We start from the raw sequence: 19,857 nt of genomic DNA, 5'->3' as shown, positions 1-19,857 counted from the left end.
ACAAGTTAAAGCCACGTTTGGTAGGTGCATGTGGGAAGAGGGTTCAAACTAAAGGCCAGGACTTTCAGTGCTTTCTACAAGCAAGATTTCTTGCTGCTCTAGCAAGGCAGCTTTTGTGAATCCTCTTCAGAAGCAGTGTGAGGTACAGAGAGCAGGGGTGGACTGGTGAGCTGGGTCAGCTTATCAAGGATTTGCTTCCTTGACCATGTCTTAAACCCAGCACCGAAGCTCCCCCTGCACAGCGCCCAGAACAGTAACAACCTGTCACATGTGAGGATGTTTGTTTGTGGGATCTCGTTTGGTTTATGGCTTTTGGGGTGGGGTGGGAAGAGTTGCACATTTTGAAGAAACACTGAAGGGCTTTGTGCTTTCCTGTCCTGCCCAGGTACAATTTGGTGTCAGCGTGGGCATCCCACTTCAAGGCTTCCTTTTCCAACGCTAACAAAACCCTCTGGGTGTCCGTGTCCATCCTGGTCCTGCTGGCTGCTCTCACGAGCTTCCTCACGGGGCTGTCCCTGCAGAGACCGGCAGATGCAGCCCCTGTAGGCACCGGGGACTCCTGGACGTCGCTGCAGCAGCTGCTGTGGCCCTACACAGGACTGCAACACAACGGCCCCCCCCCGGTATAACCCCGGCTGCGCCTGCCGGAGCTGCGCTGCCGCCTCTGCAGGACAGGAGCCGAGCCGAGATTGATTTAAGGTTACACCTTCGGATTCGTTTTGTCGGCTTGGGGGGAGTTTTTGGGGGGGAGATGAACTTTTTTTCTTTAAAGCATGACTTGAAATGAAAAAAATATATATATTTTTTCCCCATTCTGACAAAAGTCATCTTTAAAAGTAGCTAAAAGGGCCTCAGTTCTGTTGAGGTTTACAACAGAACAGCAGTTTTGAACGTAGCTAACAATAAACATGTCTAGGTGGTCTAGCCACAAGAGAATAAAGAATTTATTTTGCTTGAACAAAGATGAAATGTTTGCATTTTAGAACCTGTTTCAATGATTTGAATAGAAAAGGATGAAATGTAACTTTATTGAAAGCTTTTGATAATAAAGTTTTAAAGGAAAGCATGCAGTATCTAAGAGAATGCTAAGACTCTGGTAGCAAGGAGCAGCTGATACACAGAATCAATAAACAGGCTGCCAGCTCTTTCCACTTTATCCATGGCTTCCTTGCTGGCAAAATCCTTGAGCATATGGTAGAGTGTGGAGTGAAATTCAGACTCTTCTTCCAGCTCTTCTGAAAAAGCTTCACTGGTTTCAGTGAGCTTGAGGGTTTGTACTTTCTCACCATTAAACATATAAAGAGACCAGTGGTTGTCTTTGGCAGAATCTGCTTCAAGATGCTCACTTACCTAGGGCAGGAGACAATGCACTGTGAGCTGAAGCCTGTGCCACTGACAGAGCACAAATTGTAATATTTGTGTCACATGCATTGAAGCTGAGAGTGAGAAAGCTGCTCCAGCTTTCAGCAGCCTGGTGTTACCTATCTCCAGCCACACCTGGGAGTGTTTGTCTGGCTGGGAGAAGTTTTAACCGTGTGTTTAAGTTCACAGCTGGAGACAAATCAGCTCTGAGGTTGCTTAGTCCCTCCTTTGCACAGAAGGGAGCAGAAGAAACCCTACAGGCAGGAAGAGATTTCCAGCTGTTCTCTAAAAAGCTGGCAGAGCAGATTGCTGATTTTCAAGGGGCCTCTGAAGAGCATGAAGCTCTGTCACCCCAGCTCTGGCTAAAGCCTCCCTTGGTGACTTATCAGTTCCATTTCCTGCCACCTTAGCAAGTGTCTCTGTTGCTGAGACTTGTGTCCCCTGAGAGCTGGCTCAAGTGCAGTCTGTGACACTGAACTGAGGCAGGGGCTGAAGCCACCATGGGGGAGTTAATTGTTTCTGTCTAACTGGGGAGGGGTCAGTGCTGGTCTGCTCTGGAAGTTTGGTCTGACTCCACAAACCTTGAACACGACTCGCTCTGGCCCTGCTTCTCCATTCCACTTGCTGTGGGCAAAAGCAAAAGCAGCTGCAAGCAGAGCCATCTGTGCATAGGCCTTCCCTTCTGCCAGGGCAGCCTGCAGAGCAGAAGGACAAGTCAGACAAAGTAGATCTCACTCTCTTTCCCTGGGTTTTAGCAATGCTTTACTCAGTCCCCTGGCTCAGCTGGCAGCACAGCCGGCCCCAGTGCAGGAAAGGGTGACCTGAGTGAAAAACAGGGAAAAGCCAACAGGAAACTCTCTGGCACTCACCTTCCTGGGCACAGGGACATACTTGTGAGAGTGCTCTGCTGGGAAAATGTTCACTCCAGCTCTTTTCAAAGCTTCTCTGAGGGCAAAAGGACTCATCCATTGTCCTGTGATGTGGGAAAGCACCTCCTCCTCTTCCACCACTACTGAAGACAACATACACTGATTATCCTGTTGTACAAAGCAGTGAAAGCAACTTACTGGTCATGGAAGCCATTTTCTGCTTTAGGCTTCAAATACTGATACCTTTGCTATGCTGGGTGTCACCTACATCATCTGCTCCTCTGGGCTTTGGCCTTTCATTTACAGATCCTCAAGGAGCCAGCTTTGTGTAGGAATTCAGAAATGACACTGGTGTACTGATTTATACAGCAGTGAGCAGATGGATAATCGTGTAGCTTGAACTTTTAGAAGAAACAAGGAGCGTTAGTAGCAGCCTGCTAGAAATGGTTTAATTTCTCTTGTTAAAACTGGGAGGGGAGAGGAACAATTTTCAAGTCTAACAGGTGGAACAGGCTTGAATGCAGCAAGGCACCACCAACAGCAGAACACTGACTGGAACTTTTCAGAGCAAATGCACAGATGCTGTCTCATAGGAAATAACTGAAATTAAATAACCAGTACAGTGCTTGGAAAGGAAAAGACAGAAATTCAAACTGCTCTTGTGGAAGCATCCCAAATTCCTAATCAGGGACACTGTAATAATTATGGGGGGTTTTAATTGCAAATAGCTGATACAAATTAAGGTACTGTAAATATTTTTTTATCTGAATGGTTGCAAAGACTGCAGTGACTGTGAAGAGCCCCTCATCCACACCAGTAGGCTGCAATTCCCAGGTCTGATAGGGCAGGTTCAGGTGAGCATCCTGGAGAAGGGCTACTGTATAAAAGGCACCCATCCCAAAGGTGATGCTCCTTTCTTGTGCTTCATAGGTTATGTTGCTGATGCCATCAGTTCTCCACTGCTGGCCTGGCCAAAAAGGATGCAAAAATACAAAGATGCACGTGGAAGGCTTCTGGCAGTAGCAGAAGTAAAATAAAACCAAAAAAGTAATAATAAAAAAAAAAATAAAAAAATAAAAATCCCCTAATCAATTAACATTGAAGTCCCCCAATTACTTCTGGGCTCCAAACTGGCCCTTATCTTTACAGCTGCATTGTGACAATAGTCCAACTCCGGCATAAATTCCACTATTCAAATTTAAAATAAATTCATGTCCTGAGTTCATACCTGCAGGATCCCATTGGGCTACCACAGGTGCTTCAAAATAAATCACATTGTCAGGGAGCCTGAGGGTTATCTGTACTGCTGCCTGTGTGCCATCTTCAGCCTCTCCTGGGGAATATGGATACACCTCCAATCCAACATCCAGCAGCTTTGGAAAGAGAGAGAAAAGGACAGATAAGGGGTTTATCAGAAAATACAGGTTTTTTTTCTTTGAGCTCATCCAACCACTGCAAAGTTTTTTAGTACACCATTTAAAAGGGTTTGCTAATGTTGCACATTTCCAACTACAGCTCTGAAGGCAGTAGAAGAGCAGCTACCACGGGGCCTTGGAACCCTTCCTGTGCTGCTGAAAGCACCCTCAAGGCAGTGCCACACACTGGGCACAGCCATTTTTCCACAGATCCACAGCCTCAGAAAACCAGGAGCACCTGGGGGGGGCAAAAGAGGTGCAATTCCCCTCTGGCTGCAGAGTGTCAGAGGGAAGGAGAAGCCACAGGTGGCTGGGAATGAAGATCTCATCCCTCCTGCCCTGCCCACAGTCCTGCTTGCTGAGTTTGGCTGGGAATTTTGCTCATTAAAGGTTTCCAGCTTCACAGTGACATCTGTGGGGTCGGTCAGCGCTGCAGAGGAAACAGAACACAGGGACTGCAGTCCTCAGCCACCGTGAAGAGCCTGGAGCTGGACCGGCGGGGATTTTTGTTACCACCCTGCTTTCACCTTTCCCAGAGGAAAAAGGGATGATTTGCAAACCTTGCCTCGCTCCTTTGCTGCTCAGGACGTCGTGTCCAGCGCAGGTGACAGCAGTGACAAAGCTCAGGAGCAGCTCCTCGGGGTGCCAGGGCGGGAGGGGCTGATCCCTCTCCTCACTCACCTCCACCATGCTCCAGCCCCTGACGTCCTGGGCCGGAGGCGGCAGCTGCAGAGCATCGATGTGGTACACACCCCCCACGGGCACCAGCTGCTGCACATCAACAACTGCTGGTGCCTCTTCTCTGCCGCCCCGCTCCTCCTGCAGCACTGCGTCCTCTTCTGAAAAATTCACCAGACAGCAGGAGTTCACCTGGGGCTCAGTCTCACCCCCATTTCCCACCTGTCGATTTTCACGGTGTGCTGAAGCGCTTCACACCGTGCAGCATTTCAGCCCCATCTACTGGTGCTCTTTGTAATCACTGACCCGTGGGGAAGGCAGAGAGCCGGGCAACGAAAAGCACTTCTTGAGGCGGTGCTGAGCTTTTGCATTTGTAGCCAGTTCCAAATGCTTTCTACAGGAATAAGGATTTACTGACACAATGAGTCCCATCATTACCCACAGAAGAATTTCACAAGCACAATATTACAGGAGATTCTGGACAGATTTATCAAGATTGTATTGATATGAAAAGAAATAAGGCAAATAAAATAGCAGATCAAAAGAAATTTTTAAAAAAGCACCAAAAGATTATGGGCAGAAGGTGAAAGACATATGATAATTATGAGGAGCAAGAGGGGTTGAACATGAAACACAATCCTCAGATAACAATTATGCATAGAAAAAAAAAAGAATTATGTATATACCACATAAAGGTTTAATTGCTTGGAAAACGTTAGTAAAAGGCAGAAACACCGTGGACATAAATGGTCATAAGTATTTTCTTTTAAAAAACAAAACCAGCAAAAAAACCCCCACCTAAAATGTCACATGGGATGGTACAGGGGGAGAGAAGTTACAGTTACAGGAAAAAAGTGTTCAATACTGTAAAAACAGCGACTGCAATTGTTATGAAATTCGCTTTGAGACAATAACACCACATCAAAAATGACAACTCTGAAAGGCTGTGAAGTGGGGCTAAATCATGCCAACAGTTTGCAGTTGTTTTATTTAAGTCAGTACTACAAGAAAACTCACTCCTATTAAACCAAAGGACAACACCACACCACTGGAGAAATTTGTAACTCATGTGGGACACACAAGGAGTTTTATTTCCTAGAATTAGGCCCTCTTTTAACAAGGTGTAAGAGCAGGGATCTCACTTTAAGCACTATTTAGGCAATACTCAGTAACACCCCACACTACACCAATGCCTACCACGATATGCATTTGAATTATCATTTTCTGAGGAAGTAAAGCTCCCCAGAGCCTGGCAGATTCATAAAGATTGTGTGTCTCACCCATAAAGATACGTATAACAACACACACATATATAGAAACATGATAAACATGTACATAAAAATAAATAATAAATAAATAAAAATAACTGTGGGACAAACTCCATTTTCCTGTGTGTCCTGGTATCTCCCCACATTTAACAATCATTAATAGAAATGTCAACAAAACTCAAATGTTATCAAAACATCCCTATATTTGTAAACTTTGCTCCATTCACATGGAGATATTGCAGTGTTTCCATAGATCATAGAATGGCCTGGGCTGGAAGGGACCTTAAAGTCCCGTTCCACTGTCTCAGGCTGGTGCCGCCGCACGGCACGGGGCAGCGTGTCCCGGGATGGTGCCGCGTGTCCCGCTCGGGCTCCGCTCCGTTCCTGCGCTCGGGGCACTGCCAGGGGCTGTCTCATCCCTTCCCTACGGCGCCGCTGCTGCCCCTGGGAGGCTGGAGCGCCGGGATCCCAACCTGCGCTCACGGACCCATCCTAGCGGTGCGATGGGAGCACCAGGGAGAGACCAGGAGAGGCAGGAAGATGGAGTGGGAGCAGAGGCGACACAGGAAGAGAAGGAAGAACGGGGTGCAGGATGGAGATAAAACGAAACAACCTGGGAGGGGCAGCACGACAGAGAGGGATTAAAAAGGAATAGGGACAGGGAATGGGACAGAAGGATCCAGTGAGAAACGATGGAACAGGGAGCAGGACAGAGCAACAGAGAATAAAAAGCAACACGGGTGAGGCATGGAGAAGGACAGATAAAGACAGGGTGGTAATCACACAGGAAGGATAGAGGGACACACAAAGAGGGAAACAAGGACAGAGAGAGGAAATGACCACGGCAGGTGGGTGGGGGGGGAAGATGGGCAAGGCACAGCAGAGGGACGGAGAAAGAGAGGGACGGGCAGCAGGACAGAGGGTTATAAAGAGAAGAGTGCAGTGAGGGAGAAGGACTGAGCAGCAGATCCAGACAGGTACAGGCAAAAGGACAGCGAGAGGCACAAAGAAATACAGTCACGGTGCAGGGCAAGGGAACAAGGAGAGGAAGAAAGAAGGAAAGATAAAGATGCGGGCCTCTCCACCTGTGAAACATACCTTGGTGACTCCTGTACCTCATGGCCATCCCGTGTAACCCAGCTTCACATGACAGCATTTCTCTTTTTAATTTTTTTTTTTTTTTTTTTTTTTTTTTTTTTTTTTGAGAGAGAGAGAGATTCAGAAAGAAAATTTACTCTGCACCATTCAAGTAAATCCATGTGATCTGGAGGCAAAAGCTGGATCTTTTCTTCTGTAGAAACTGACACACACCCATAACTCTGATAACACACATACATTCTAAATATGGCCCACAAGGAAATGCAGTTTTGCCTGCTTTCTGTTTGTTTGTTTGTTTTAAAAGAAAAATCAGCTGGAATTAAAGACTAAAATGCTGTAAGATCCAAGGAGGGTCTCTTTTGAAAGAGCACAGCAGGAGAAGCACTGGACACACTCAGTGACAACTCTTCCCTGCCCCCCTGCATCTTCCTGCATCCAGCTGTACATTGAGCCTGGACCAAGTTCATTTGCAGAAAAAGAGAAGGTGGAACTTCGTACAAGATCCTGCAGAAAGAATCTTCTGTCATTTCGTCACCCAGCAGAAATACAAAGTGCTGGATGTTCCTATGGAAAGTGCAGTGTTTTGCCAGAAAGAACAAAGACTCCAGCTGCTCAAATCTGACACCTAACTACAGGTCAGCAGAACAGAACGTGGATCCCAGGGAGATGGATGGGCTTTGGGCACTGGAATTGCTCGTAATCGCTTCTCCTCTTCCTAACTGTAGACAACTGAACACCAAGGAGTAAATCCTTTCTTCTCAATTCCAACATCCTCCTTCTTTCAGTCCACAAAGGGCTGCATCTGAACAATCAGTCCGAAGCATATGAAAGAGATGCAGGCCTGGTTTTAGAAGATGATAATGTATGTTTTGTTATTCTTCAGTTGAAGGTACTGGAGAATACTCTGGAAGAGCAGTACAAAATACAGAGGACAAGAAAACCCAAACCAAAACACAAACATGAGGACATCCATGTTACAGAACTCTGCTGCCTGCTTAAACTTCAAAACTATCGGGGAACATTTCTCCCACCTCTCCTCTCTGCTACCTGCTTTATATCCCCCAGCATGGGGTTCATCACTGTTTCTCTGTCATCTGCAAAGTGCCAGATCCCAAGGACCCCAAACCCAATACTGCCCTCCCTCCATTGGACTTGATGATCCATGTGAGTTCCTTCCAGCTGGGAATATTCTATTCTGGGATTCCAGCATGGATCCAGTGGACAAGAAGAGGCTGTGTTGCAACAGGATTTCCTATGCTCCATGGAATGATGAGGTAAAGCTCCAACGGGAAGGAAATAAAGGATAAACCAGACAGTGGGTATTCTAAACACAACCCCTATTCTACACACTTCCTTTGGGAAGACAGACCTGAGCTGAGAAAGGTCAGCCATGTGCTCTTCGTTTAGTTTCCATGACCATAATAACATCACACCCTGGAGCCACTCTAGGTAGTGCTGCAAAGCGAATTATATCCATTTGTTTACAAATAGAGAGCCTGAAACCACTTTGGAGACACAGATATGTACATACCTCCCTATCTGAAGAGAATGTTTAATTTTCCATGAACAAATTTAGGAAGCCTGTAACAAGAGCTGGCCTGAACTCACTCAATGGATTGTTCCTTTCCAAAGGCAAAGCAGTATTTTGTTCAGTGGGTTAGATCCAAACAATGAATAATAACCTGAACTGCTCAGCTAAGGGGAAGGGTTTCACTTCTTGTGAGAAACTCCTTTGAAATGACCCTATTTTGTGTCAAAAATATACACCCTTGTGAGCCTTATATGGTTTTCTGGAGCAAATTTGGGCAAGGGACTTAGCAGGAGCCTGGTCCTGTGAGGGACTGGTTCGAGTGCTGCCTCCAAAACTGGCTTAATTTGGAAGGATCATGGAATCATAGAATGGTTTGGGTTGGAAGAGACTTTAAAGATCCCAGTGGCCCCTCCTGGGGCAAAGCCAGGCACAGAGGCGGGGCAAGAGACACTCCACTGCCTTGCAGCCTCTCCTTATTTGTTTGGATTGTGACAACATGATTTTCTTTATCTATAAATATCCCTCTGGCACAGGGAATAATGCACTGGATGATATTTTCCAGATGGTCTCATGTTCCTGGGTGAGGTGATCCCCTGGCATCATTAGGAGAGGGAAGAAAACGGGATCTGCAAGCCCACACATCATTGTGCAATGACCTTAAAATAATTCCTGCTCTCAGGACAATGCAGAAGAGCCCATTCCTTACATTTTGTTATGATTCCCAGGCTGAGACCCAGCACCACTCAAAATCCACATCCTGCAAAACAACTCTCAGGCATACAGGACTCAGTGACTTTTCTTTTCTGCCTTTTTGCCCCTCAGCCTTTCCTTCATTTTTCTTTGGAAAAAATGCTTTTCCTTAGAAGTGGGGGAGGGATTTCAGGATTAAGAAACTGAAAGCTTTGCTGCTGTTCCTGATTATGTTGGGGTTCTGTTTGGGTTTTTTAAACTTCTCACACTTGCTTCTCCACAAAGAGCTGTGCAAGGCAGGCATTTGAAATCACCACTGCCATTCCAAAAGCCCTGTGTTTTTCCAAGGCCCTTGGAAGGGGCAGCCTGACCAGGCAGCCAGTGGACCATGCCATCATTAGCTGCCATTAAGTCATGTAGATGAAGTGATCTGCCTCCTGTGGCAGGACAGGCAGGATCACCTGGAGTGTGCCATGGAACTCCTGGCTGCCTTCCCCAGGAGCCCCGTGACATTCCTGTGGGGTGGGACAGAGGTGACAGCTGGAGCTGCAGAGCTGGGAGCTGTAGGAAGGGCTGAGGGGCAGCATCCTGTGCAGGACCAAGATGTGTGCAAGGAGATGTCCTGTCCCTGCACCTGGGATACCCTCTGGACACACAGGGATGCTAAGGAGGTGCTCTTTCAGGGATCAGTGGGGTACGGAGCAACCGAGTCAACTCCCTGAGCCAACTCCTGTGGGTGGTGCTACCCCACAGAACCCTGTTGGAGCAGTGAGGAGAGCTGGGTTCTGGAGTGGAAAAGAACAAGCAGAATTAGCCAGGTGCATCATGCAGGTGTGCAGCAGCTTTGTGCTGACCACAGGAACTCAAGGCACACAGGCCAAACCCTGGCCAGATTATCCAAATATGTTGTGCAAATCCAAGCACATATTCTTTTGTACTGCAGTAATCCTATTGATTTATTGGGGGGAAAAAACAGAAGGTGAGCCACCAGAGGGAAACAAGTAAATGCCTCTGGGGGGCTGAGATCACACCTCTAGACCTCCAGCCAGGACACAAACCTGCATCCAGCACTGAGCTATTGGCACCTAAGAGAAATCCCCAGTGTCCAAAATTCGGAAGCTAACAGCTGGGAACCAAAGGCATTGCAGGCATCCTCAAGGCCCCAGGAGGGCAGGAGGGGTCTCCACTGTTATTGTTACAGAATAGTGGAGCATGTAAGGGCATCTCTGGGCTCAGTGACTGTGACAGCTGAGAGCACTGGCTCCTGCTCCTGACATGCTGGCAGCCACTCCAGGGAGAGCACTGGGAAGCCCCTTTGGAGCTGTTGTGGCTCACAGCCTGGCATGCTGAGAGGCTGCCCCAGGTCAGATCCTGTTTGCTTTAATTCCCTGCTCTTTTGGGAGCTGCTTCCCAGGGGTCTGCAGCTCCCCACAGGGCGAATGGAAGGGGCTGGCAGCAGGTAACCTGTGTGTGAGGGCAGCTGCTGGGGGCAGCTCCTGGACCCTGCTCCCTGCCCTCGGCAAAGCCTCACTTCCCTGCGGGTCTCTGTGCCATTGTTTATCCTGGTGCTCTTGTGGAGCAGCGGCACGGTGGTTTTTGGATGGTTCTCCCACCCCAGGGGTGCTGGCAGAGCCATTTCCAGCTGTGGGAGCAGTGGGGTGGCTGTACCCTGGGCAGGAGCACCAGCCCTGGACAGCAAGCAGTGCCTGGCCACAGTGCTGGCCCTGGAGCTAGACAGAGCAGAAGGGCTGCAAAAAACAGGAGAGGCTTTGCCCAGTGCCTGTGGCATTTCTGGTTGGAAAATACCGGCCCTGGAAGTGTTTAGGGTGCAGGAAGGGCAGGGGAGGATGCGCTAGGAGCGACCAGGCTGGCCACGCTGCAGCTGCCTTCTATCCACACCGGGAGTATTCCCAGCCCAGCCACTCTGGAAGGAGCTGGAGCTGCCTTTTTTAGGTCCTGTGCCTTTATTCACAGAGCACAAGGTCTGGAAAGAGACTGGCACAGGGGCTCTGCCCTCAGCAAGAGATGGCTCCAGGGGGGAGCTCTCGGCTGTCAGTGCTGATGCATTGCAGGGAAGTCCCCACTGTCGCTGCTCCCAGGGCCAGGTGTTGCATCAGAGACAAAATCAGAGCTGTGACCCCTGCTCATCCTGGCATTTGCCACCTTAGACTCATTTGATGAAAACCTGGGGAGGGTATGAGTTTCTGTGCTTCCCTTGGAAATGGAAACCACAGCTTGGGAAAGATCCTTTGGACTTCACCTGCTCACAATACTCACGAGAGTGGCCTCTCCCACTGAGCATCCCCAAAACACCACTAGCACTGTGCACAGCTCCGCTGCTTTTAGTTTCACTTAATTTTAGGTTCATTTTATTTTGGTTAACCTACTCCAGATTGGCTGTTATTTTCACTCTGGAGCCAGGGAAAGCAAAACTGTGCCGCGCCGATGGAGACTCCCAACTGCCACAGCTCTCGGAGGAGCCGCCTGCGGTGGGCAAGCCCTGAGCAGCTTCAGGGAAAACGTGGTCACTGCAGTGTCACAGGGCAGGGCACGGCCACGAGTCCCCTCAGCACGAGTCTCCTCTGCCAGCCCCAAGGCTACACCTGCTCCAGGCTCTCAGTCTGGGAAAGCAGAGTGCCTGTCTTCCCTGCCTGCACTTCCCAGTCATGGTGGTGTGATTAATCCCTAATCCTAACCTGCTGCTGTAGGCAAGGATATTTTTCCTCCTCCTCTGAGCTTAAGGCAGCCCGGCCAGCTGGCAGGTGAACACACACCTTACCCACTAGTCAGCACTAAGAGCCTCACAGTCCTGCCGTGTTTACCGACTCCATGGCTACTACGGAAAACCTCTCTGGTTTTCCTGCCCACTCCTCTTTCCTTATCAGTCATGGGGTGGCTAAGGATGAATGATTAGAGGTAACGACAAATATTACGCCTGTGCTACCAATTTTGCTTTTCAAATGGAAATCAAACAAAATTAAACCTGACGCAGTGCCCAGGAAGGACGTTGGGGCTGTTGAAAGACCATTAAGCTTTAAGGAGAGGATGAGTTGCAGAAAATGTTCCGTAATTAACTCAGCCACCCACAGCCTGCTGGAAACCCGGAAAACCTCAGTAAACATCGGCAGTTCTGTGTGCGAACAAAAGGACTCTATTTCACCGGTTAAATACCCACTCTAAACTTGGTAAGTGCTGTGTGCTGGCATTGGTTGTCTCAGGGGGAGTGAAAATCTTCCGTGGACGTGTTTTTCCCTGGTGTTTTGGTGGGTTTGTTGATCCTGCTCTCATGTCCCATCCCAGAGCGGAATAAATTTCCCTGGGGATGAGTAGTTTCTGCTTTGCGTAAGTGTTGTGGGATTTTTGGCTCATACAGCACCTCTAGCACCTGGCAAGGTCAGAGCTTAAGCATCTGCTAATCCTTGAGACTTGGGCTCTGGGCTCTGGGCTCTGGGCTCTGGGCTCTGGCTCAGGTGTCTGGAGCTCTGCCCAGCCAGACCAGCGCGGACCGACGTAGGACTAAGGAGGGATGTCACCAACAAGAAAACCAGACAGGTCTGCTGGAATTCACCCAGACAAACATGAAACCCCTTGCAACACACAAAGTAGGAAAAAAATGTCTGTTAAACGATATTTTTGTGATCTGGCTGATGAGCATGCAATGTGCCCATTGCCTATTCCTCTAGGTGAGGATTTTTGCCCGTTTCACAAATTAGTTTTGGTGGCTCAGAGATCTCAGACAGCCACACGCTGCTTTCAAACTGGTACAAGTTTCGTATCAAAATGGTTCATCTCCTTCAAGAGGGAACATTTAAATGAAAAGGTCCAACTCCCCAAAGCTCCAGCACTCAGGCTAGACCATCTTCTTTCTTGCATTAGCACCTTGGAAGACCAGCCCTGCATCAATATTGAGCCAGGCAGGTTTTTTGAAAATGGACTTTTGCATCTATGTTTATAGTCCTAACTATATTTTACTTCCAAATAGTCTCCGAGTAAAGAATCATTCCCATCTGAAGAGTAATGAAGTGCTGTAATACTGCAAATATCCTTAAGGACCAAGGGAGGAACAAAAGACTTACAATGACCTTTATTTGTGTAGAAACACAGTAGTCAGTTGGGTTTAGGGTGTCCTCCCTGCCTTATTTACCTCCACACCCCACGGTCAAGTGTGAAACACAGAGCATTTTGTCTCAAGCTGCACCTGAGCTGGGAAATGCTGCAGCTGCTTCCCTTCCTTCAGCAAAACTCCACTTTATGGCTGTGAATGGTGACATGAGTCTGACAAGAAACAAATGCTTACAAATAAATGTAAACACAGGGGTGGGAGCAGACAAACACTGGGCATTTGTAACTCGATCTCGGTACCCAAATCAGAACCACCTGATTTATGGGAACTGGCAACTCTTACTGACCTCGGCGTTACAAGTCTGGGTCCTTATTAGTAGCTATGAAATTTGTCCTAGAAAATCATTGCTGTAACTGGTGGAGTTAGTTTGGGATTTTCCAGTGATTTGGGGCTTTCTGGCATTTCTTTCATACTGAGTTTCTGGCAGGAAGGAGTGACTTTTGATGAGTATTGAAACTAAAAGGAAATGTGGTGAGGTGATTTAAAAATACAAAAATATTTTACAAATTTGACATTTTCTAAGCAACATTTTCCCTCCAACTCACAAAAAATACTCCTTTTGAAACAGCATTTGAATTTTGAATATGGTTCAAGCTATTTAAGTGTGATAGAAATTAAAACTTTTTGATACAATCAGCATGACTTTACAATATGATCCAACCCAAATTGGCGGTGATGATTAATTCAGTACTCTTTGACTTTGGGCTTTGGCCAGGGAAAGCTTTTGCAATCTCAGGCTCCTACAGAAAGGGACAAACAAGTACTTGATTTCCATGTACTCAAATGTTTCCAGGTCTCCCTGCTGCCAGCTGCAGTTACAGGGGAGCTGCCCTTCGGGATTTTTGGAATGGGCAGAAAGGTGAAGCAGAGACCTGCTTGGCCATTATTGTAGCAGAGCAGGGGGCTGCTGGCCTTTTGTGTGTGGTAGAACACCTCACTCTGAGTTTAAATTATGTAACAGCCATCCTGCCTTCTCTCTGAAGGTACCACGCTGTTCCAATTTCTCTCAATGTTCCAATTTCCCTCACATCACATCTCCATTATTAATCCACTTGCTGGACATAGTGTTTATTATCACGCTTGACTCAACTGGCAAAATGTATCAGAGTGCATAAGTGAGGGTTGGTGCAAGCTGATCAATAAATATTGTAATGTCCTAATGCCTCTAAAAGGATTTATCTGTTTCTGCCAACTTCATCTTTTTTTAAAAAAAAAGGTCTTGGTAGAGGCTCAGGAACTTCATTCCAAGGTGTGAGTGTCTGCTAGCAAAGCCACTCACTGGTTTTATTCTTCTTCTTTCCTCTCACAGAAACTTAATCAAGAAAATCTGGGAATGGGAACATGCTCTGGTGTCAATCCCATTGTGGCTGATCGGGAATACCACAGCACAAAAAAGGCACGTGTTTTAAGGGTCTCAGTCTGCAATCTGGCTCCTGGCAGGAGAAACCAGACAAGGGCTGCTGGCTGCATCACAAGAGGGTTTGATCTGCTTTTCCAAAGGGAGAGAAAACTCCTGTTTGACTAGAACCAAAGTCAGAAGAGACAGCAAGACAACAGCCGAAGCTGAAAAGCAGGAGGGAGGAGAGCAAATGTGAGTGTCCTTCAGCCCAGCCAGAGGCATCACCTGCAGCACCCCAGGAGGAGCCGCTCCTTGATGTGACCCCATGAGGAGCTGCTGGATGGAAAGGCAGGAGCAGTGCTGCACCAGACCTCCCGTGCCTGCAGGAGACTGCCCTCAGACAGGAACAAACAGCCCCGAGGGCAAGATCGTGCCCATGGTTACACCCATTTACCACGCTGGGCCTTGCAGCTCCGTGAACATCTGGGCTGAACCTGTTCTCCAAGGAAATGGTACGTAAAACATCTGGGAGACTGATCCTATGAGGGCTTAGTGACCTTCCTCCCTCCCCTGCCGTGGCCTCAGCCCTCGTTCCTGACGCAGGACAGTGCAATCTAATCACTGGGTGCCAGCCACGCCGCGCCCTTCTCCCTTCCCACCTTCCCTGAGCCCTTCACTTGTGCTGGGCTGGGAGACCGGTGCTGTGGCTACGCTGCTTTCACAGGAATAAACTCTGGGTGAGCTCTTTCCAGCCCCATGGCTCAGCTCCGGCCAGCAGCTCGCTGGCTTATTTGAAGCAGGGACGAGGACAAGCCACCCGTATTGTCACAGCAACCCCTCCCCAGCGGCTCTCCCCTCCCAGGTGGCACCGGAGTCGCCTCACCGGCTGACACATGACAGAGGAAACTGCTCATCAAACCAAAACCGGAGCAAAACCTTGAGAACTGTTTTATTCGGGTGATTTGCTGTTGGAAAGTAAAAAGGTCCGGCGGCTCCGGCGAGGGGAGAAAATGGCAGTCCAAAACCAATGTGGTTGATAAGAGCAAAACTCCGTTTATTAGCAATCCAGAGGCACTTATATAGTATACCAGCTTGTTAACTCCTAAGTGGCTTAAAGCTTATCAAAACACATTTCTATTTCTACATAATTGGACTTACATTGGCAAGCTTCTACAGTTATGTTATGATTAAAAGAATTCAGAGTTCACCTCCCTTCTCTCTCGGTCTTATCTACACAGCTGTACCTTCTCAAAACTCCCTTCTTGTTTCCCAGGCCTTTTCTCACACAAGAATTTTCTCATGGAGAGTCTTTCTCACACAGGCCTTTTGCTTGCAGGCTCTTGCTACAGTTCTTTTATTGATCCCATAATTCTATCAATGATCCATCTCCCTGATCCCTCAATAATTCTGCAACAATTTGCAGCTGTCAAACGAGCTCAGAGGTGATGATGCTACTGCTCTGCTGGGTGCTTTGGAGGGTGATTTACACCTTGTTATGCTCCCCACGGGGACTCGGGGTAGATGATTTGCTTCCCACACGCTGACTTGGCCCCCTGAAACCCCGTATACCCCAGCCCTGACCTGTGTGTGGGGCTGGCTGGCATCCTTGGGGTACTGCCTCCCTTCAATCTTCAGGAACTGATGGTAAAACAGCCCGGAGGCTCACGTGTGATCTGAATTCTGCTAGCTGGATGCATCTCCATGTCCAGAGACTAAGATTTTACCATCCCTGCTGTAGTAGCCCCATACATAAATGCTGGCTCTGGCACTCTTCTGGAGAGATCTCTGGGCTCCAGACCCTCCTTCCCCACTTTGTCACCGCCCCACGGGTTGTCTCCATGTGGCAGTGCTGCAGGGACTGCGCTTGCCCTACGAGCCCCCCACGGTCCAGCTGCTGGCTCCTGAATGCTCCCAGGGGCTTCACAAACCCCTTCCTGCCTCCCACTGCATTCGAGGGCTGCTTTCACCCAGGGACCAGGCAAGGAATGGCATCCAAGCAGGATGCTCCAAGGAGAATGAGCATTGACACCTTCAGCAGCAGCAACTCTCTCATTAATTTAAATTCTAATCAGCTGCACAGATAAAAATATCTTGAAATCTCCTTTAACTTAAAAGTTGATTAAGACCTGTTCTGATAAAAGAAATAACACATTATTAGTGGGGAGAGGCAATTTCAGATTACTTGATTGAAGGGAAAGCGTGCTTTTTATTTAAAGCAGTGTCAGTCTTTCTGTGGTGGAAAGGTTTGTCACAGGTACAACATCTGTAACACATCAGTAACACATAAATATCGTGGCAATCAAAACACGGGGCTGGAAGGCATCTCTAAAGAACTCGTGTTCAACTCTTGCTCCAGGTAGGATTATCTCGAAACCATTCTTGATTATCACCTAACCTGCTTCCCAAAATCTCTGGTGATCTTCCAATGCAATTTACTCCACCCTGCAGCACAGCAGTCAACGGTGCTTTTCTTGAAAGCCCAAATTTCCTTTCTTTGTTCATACTCATTAAGAACTTGGTAAGCAATCATTGCCAGGAATCATTTAGCAAAAAAATTCCTCCTGCTTGAGGGTAGGTTTGAAACTTGCTTTGCAACACGTCAGCAGCTCAGGTACGGGCTGCCTATTCTTTTTTTTTTTCCTTCTAATTGTTTGGGTTTGGTTTTTTAACTGAAATTTTCAGTTTCGCATCTTTAGTGACTCGCGTCCGCTTTGTAAATGATCTCTCTTGGCGTCAACAGGTGTGGGAAATTTCGGCCCTCCCCTACTCCTCCTCCTGTCCGTACTTAGCGGCCCCTGAGGTCGGGATGTCTCTGGGCAGGGTGGGTTGTCTCTGCCGCGCATCGTCACTCGAGCGAGACCACAGAGGTACAACTGCACTGGGACGGCTCGGGTTACCCGGCCGCGGGGTAGAGCACAAACTTCTGGAAGCGGGAAGGAGAGAGCGAGATGGGGGGGATAAAAATCCTTTGGGCAATTTTAAGTGGTACAGTGAGAATTAAAATCCCCAGAGCGCCCGGCCGAAAGCGGCAGTGCCGGGGGTGGGGCCGTTCTGCGGGGCGCCGCCGGGGCTCGGGGAGGGGACGCTTCCCTCCCGAGGGGTCTCCCCGACCCGACCCGACTTGGGGGGCGGCCCCGGGAGGGGCATCTCGGTCCCGTCCGGAGGTGGGAGCGGCGGGGGCGGCGCCGGGGCTGCGGGACGGAGCCGCGCTCTCGGCCGAGGTGAGCCCGGGGCTGCGGGGAGATGCGGGGCCCGGCTGGGCCAGGGCTGCGTGGCTCGGCCCCCGCGTCCGGCTCGGGGAAAGGGGTGTTTCCGCACGGGGGAGGCGCGGCTCGGGGCGGCCGTGCTGCCGGGGCGGCAGCGGGACCCCGGCAGTGCCGGGCCGGCTCCGTGCGGTCGCCGGGGCTCTGTGGGCAGCTCTCAGCGCTCCCTCCCGGAGGGTCGGCGGCGTTTCGGCCGCGGGCTGTGGAGGGCAGCCTCTCTCGGGTCCCCCGCATCTCCGGAGGTTTGTGCGGCGCGGGCAGCGCGGTCGGGGGCAGTGGCGAAGGGGCGAGTGAGGGCAGCAGCTCGCACGCCGTGCCCGCCTGTGCCGCAGGCTGTAAGGGCTCCAACCTGCCCCAGGCGCACTGGTGGGACGCTGGAAGGTCCAGGAGGGTGGCCGCAGCGGGAGGACGAAGAGGAAAGGGTCCGCTGGGAAGGAGAAAGCGCAATTCCGCTCTGCCAGTGGTGACTAAGAGGACTGGCTTGGCTGAGAGGGTGGAAAGACATCAGAACTGGTGAACGGGGAGGGTCAGTTGGCTGCCGTGTTCCCGGGCAGACGTGCTCTGGAAAACGTCGGAGTCTGGACAGGGATAAGGTCTGAGGAAGAAAGATAGAGACTCACAACAGAGCTGTAGGAGAAAGGGAAGAGAGCACCTTCTAAAGAGAAATAAAAAAAATTACAGAACTCTTGTAACCGTAGTAACCTAAAACTATTAATGCTGCTGAAAGAAGGCAAGTTTAGAAGCTTTGGCTAAAAATGAACTATCCTGGTTAAGTGAACATGTTGCTTTCTAATGCGTGAGAGGTTTCTCAGAATAGACTGGATGTTTCTTAACTCTGAAGGAACTGTCTCCGGCTTCTGCTGAGCTGAGATGGTTTTGTGCTATTATTCATGGGATTTGTTGCAATGGAAGCCAGAGGAGCAAATCTCAAGAAACTAAAATACCCCTGGGTTTGGGTTCTGTAGCAATCCCAGAAGCATCTCGAGTCCCTGGCTCTGTAGGAGGAAGCACTGACTGGTGAGACACATGTGAATGCCCTTCTCTTGTTCCTGTGTCCTGTTTGGCAACACACAAATGGCCATTGCCCTTGAGGGCAGGAATGTATGAAGTTAAGTGAAAAGTAGTCTGCCTGCCAGGTTTAGCTTCAGGTGTGCAGTTCAGGGAGCAGATGTCCCTCTGCCTCATGGTTTCCTTCTCATAGGATTTCTACTGATTCAAGGCATTTACTTTCTCCATCCAGTGGTGGCTTCAATGAAGTTTTTCCTGTTCAGGGGCGTCATTGTGCCAAGTTACCATGCGCTGAAGTTCAGTGGCACCAGAAGGATGCAGCCTCCTGGATGCCTGTTGTAGAATCTTTCTGTGCCAATCTTTGTGTCTGTCTCACCGGCATCTGTGTGCCACAAGGAAGAACATCCAAACCTTCAGCAGAAGCGGCCTTCTGCTGCTTTTTCTTTAGCAAGGCTGGTCACAGCAGGTTCAGAGGAGCACCAAGGAAGAGCTGAGGAGGGAGGGAGTGGGGCCACTTCCTTTAGTAGCCATCAGCCATCACCTTGGCTTCATCATCAGCAGATACTTTGGCATGACATGCTTACAAGTAATTCTTCTTCCATCTTACTTTAGCTTCATTTGTTTGGTCTCTAGTGTAGAGAGAAGCCTCTGTGCCAGTCACAGTCACCATTAAGAAACCATACAGAAGTGCCTGCTCCCTGTGTAAGTGCCTGTTCCCTGTGTAGAGGTGAGATCAGAGGAGCAGGATATTCATGTGCTGGGTGTGTCTTCCTGCTAGTGCCCTGGTGGTTTGGATCAAGTTCCAGTATGTGGTGGCAGGAGAGACTGGGGGCACCCCACTTGTCTTTACTGGCAGCCCCCCAGTAAATCAGTGTAGCTGTGCTGTTATTCAGCTCCCTAAGCCTTGTCCTTCCCAGGTTTGTAAAAAACTTGGACTGTGTCTTCTGGCTTTGTGATTCCTTTCTCTGCTCTCATCAGGGGGGTGTGTTTTACTCCTGATCAAATTAACACTAAAACTCCTCAAGCTGCTGGGTTGTTCAGGTTCCAGAACAGGTTCACAGATCTTATTTTGGGGGGGTGCTTTCACTAGGAAACGGGTGATATGCTACCAACTCACTTCTTGTAACTCATTTCTTTGCTGTCTTTACTGACTTTTACAATTATCTTAAACTGGGGCTGGGAACGCTGTCCAACAGTTTAAATGAGGTGTGGT

At 49.0% G+C, this 19,857-nt stretch overlaps 2 protein-coding genes and 1 pseudogene across 8 annotated transcripts in view; 2 read left to right on the top strand and 1 right to left on the bottom strand.

Annotated features, from left to right (window-relative positions):
• The window catches only part of IRAG2 (inositol 1,4,5-triphosphate receptor associated 2), a 37,279-nt gene extending 36,230 nt beyond the window's left edge, over positions 1-1,049 (top strand). For all 5 annotated transcript variants that reach the window (XM_069003325.1, XM_069003324.1, XM_069003326.1 and 2 more), the window contains one exon: positions 386-1,049. In XM_069003325.1, the coding sequence (XP_068859426.1) occupies positions 386-629 (244 nt within the window). In that variant the 3' untranslated portion in view covers positions 630-1,049. The remainder of the gene's footprint in view (positions 1-385) is intronic.
• LOC138104477 (dynein axonemal intermediate chain 7-like) lies at positions 914-18,916 on the bottom strand (annotated as a pseudogene).
• Positions 11,866-19,857, top strand: part of LOC138104261 (lactosylceramide 4-alpha-galactosyltransferase-like) — a 23,588-nt gene continuing 15,596 nt past the window's right edge. Inside the window, exons 1-2 of one of the 3 annotated variants that reach the window (XM_069003316.1) lie at positions 11,866-12,096; positions 14,344-14,885. The gene's annotated coding sequence lies outside the window, so the exon portion shown is untranslated. Of the gene's footprint in view, positions 12,097-14,343; positions 14,886-17,173; positions 17,241-17,491; positions 17,595-19,857 lie in introns of those variants that run through there. The other 2 variants (XM_069003315.1, XM_069003317.1) reach the window with 2 other exon arrangements.

This window comes from Aphelocoma coerulescens, chromosome 1A (genome assembly GCF_041296385.1).
Source record: "Aphelocoma coerulescens isolate FSJ_1873_10779 chromosome 1A, UR_Acoe_1.0, whole genome shotgun sequence".
NCBI lineage: Eukaryota > Metazoa > Chordata > Aves > Passeriformes > Corvidae > Aphelocoma > Aphelocoma coerulescens.
Note: the sequence above shows the minus strand (reverse complement) of the source record. Positions and strands in the feature narration are given on the sequence as shown.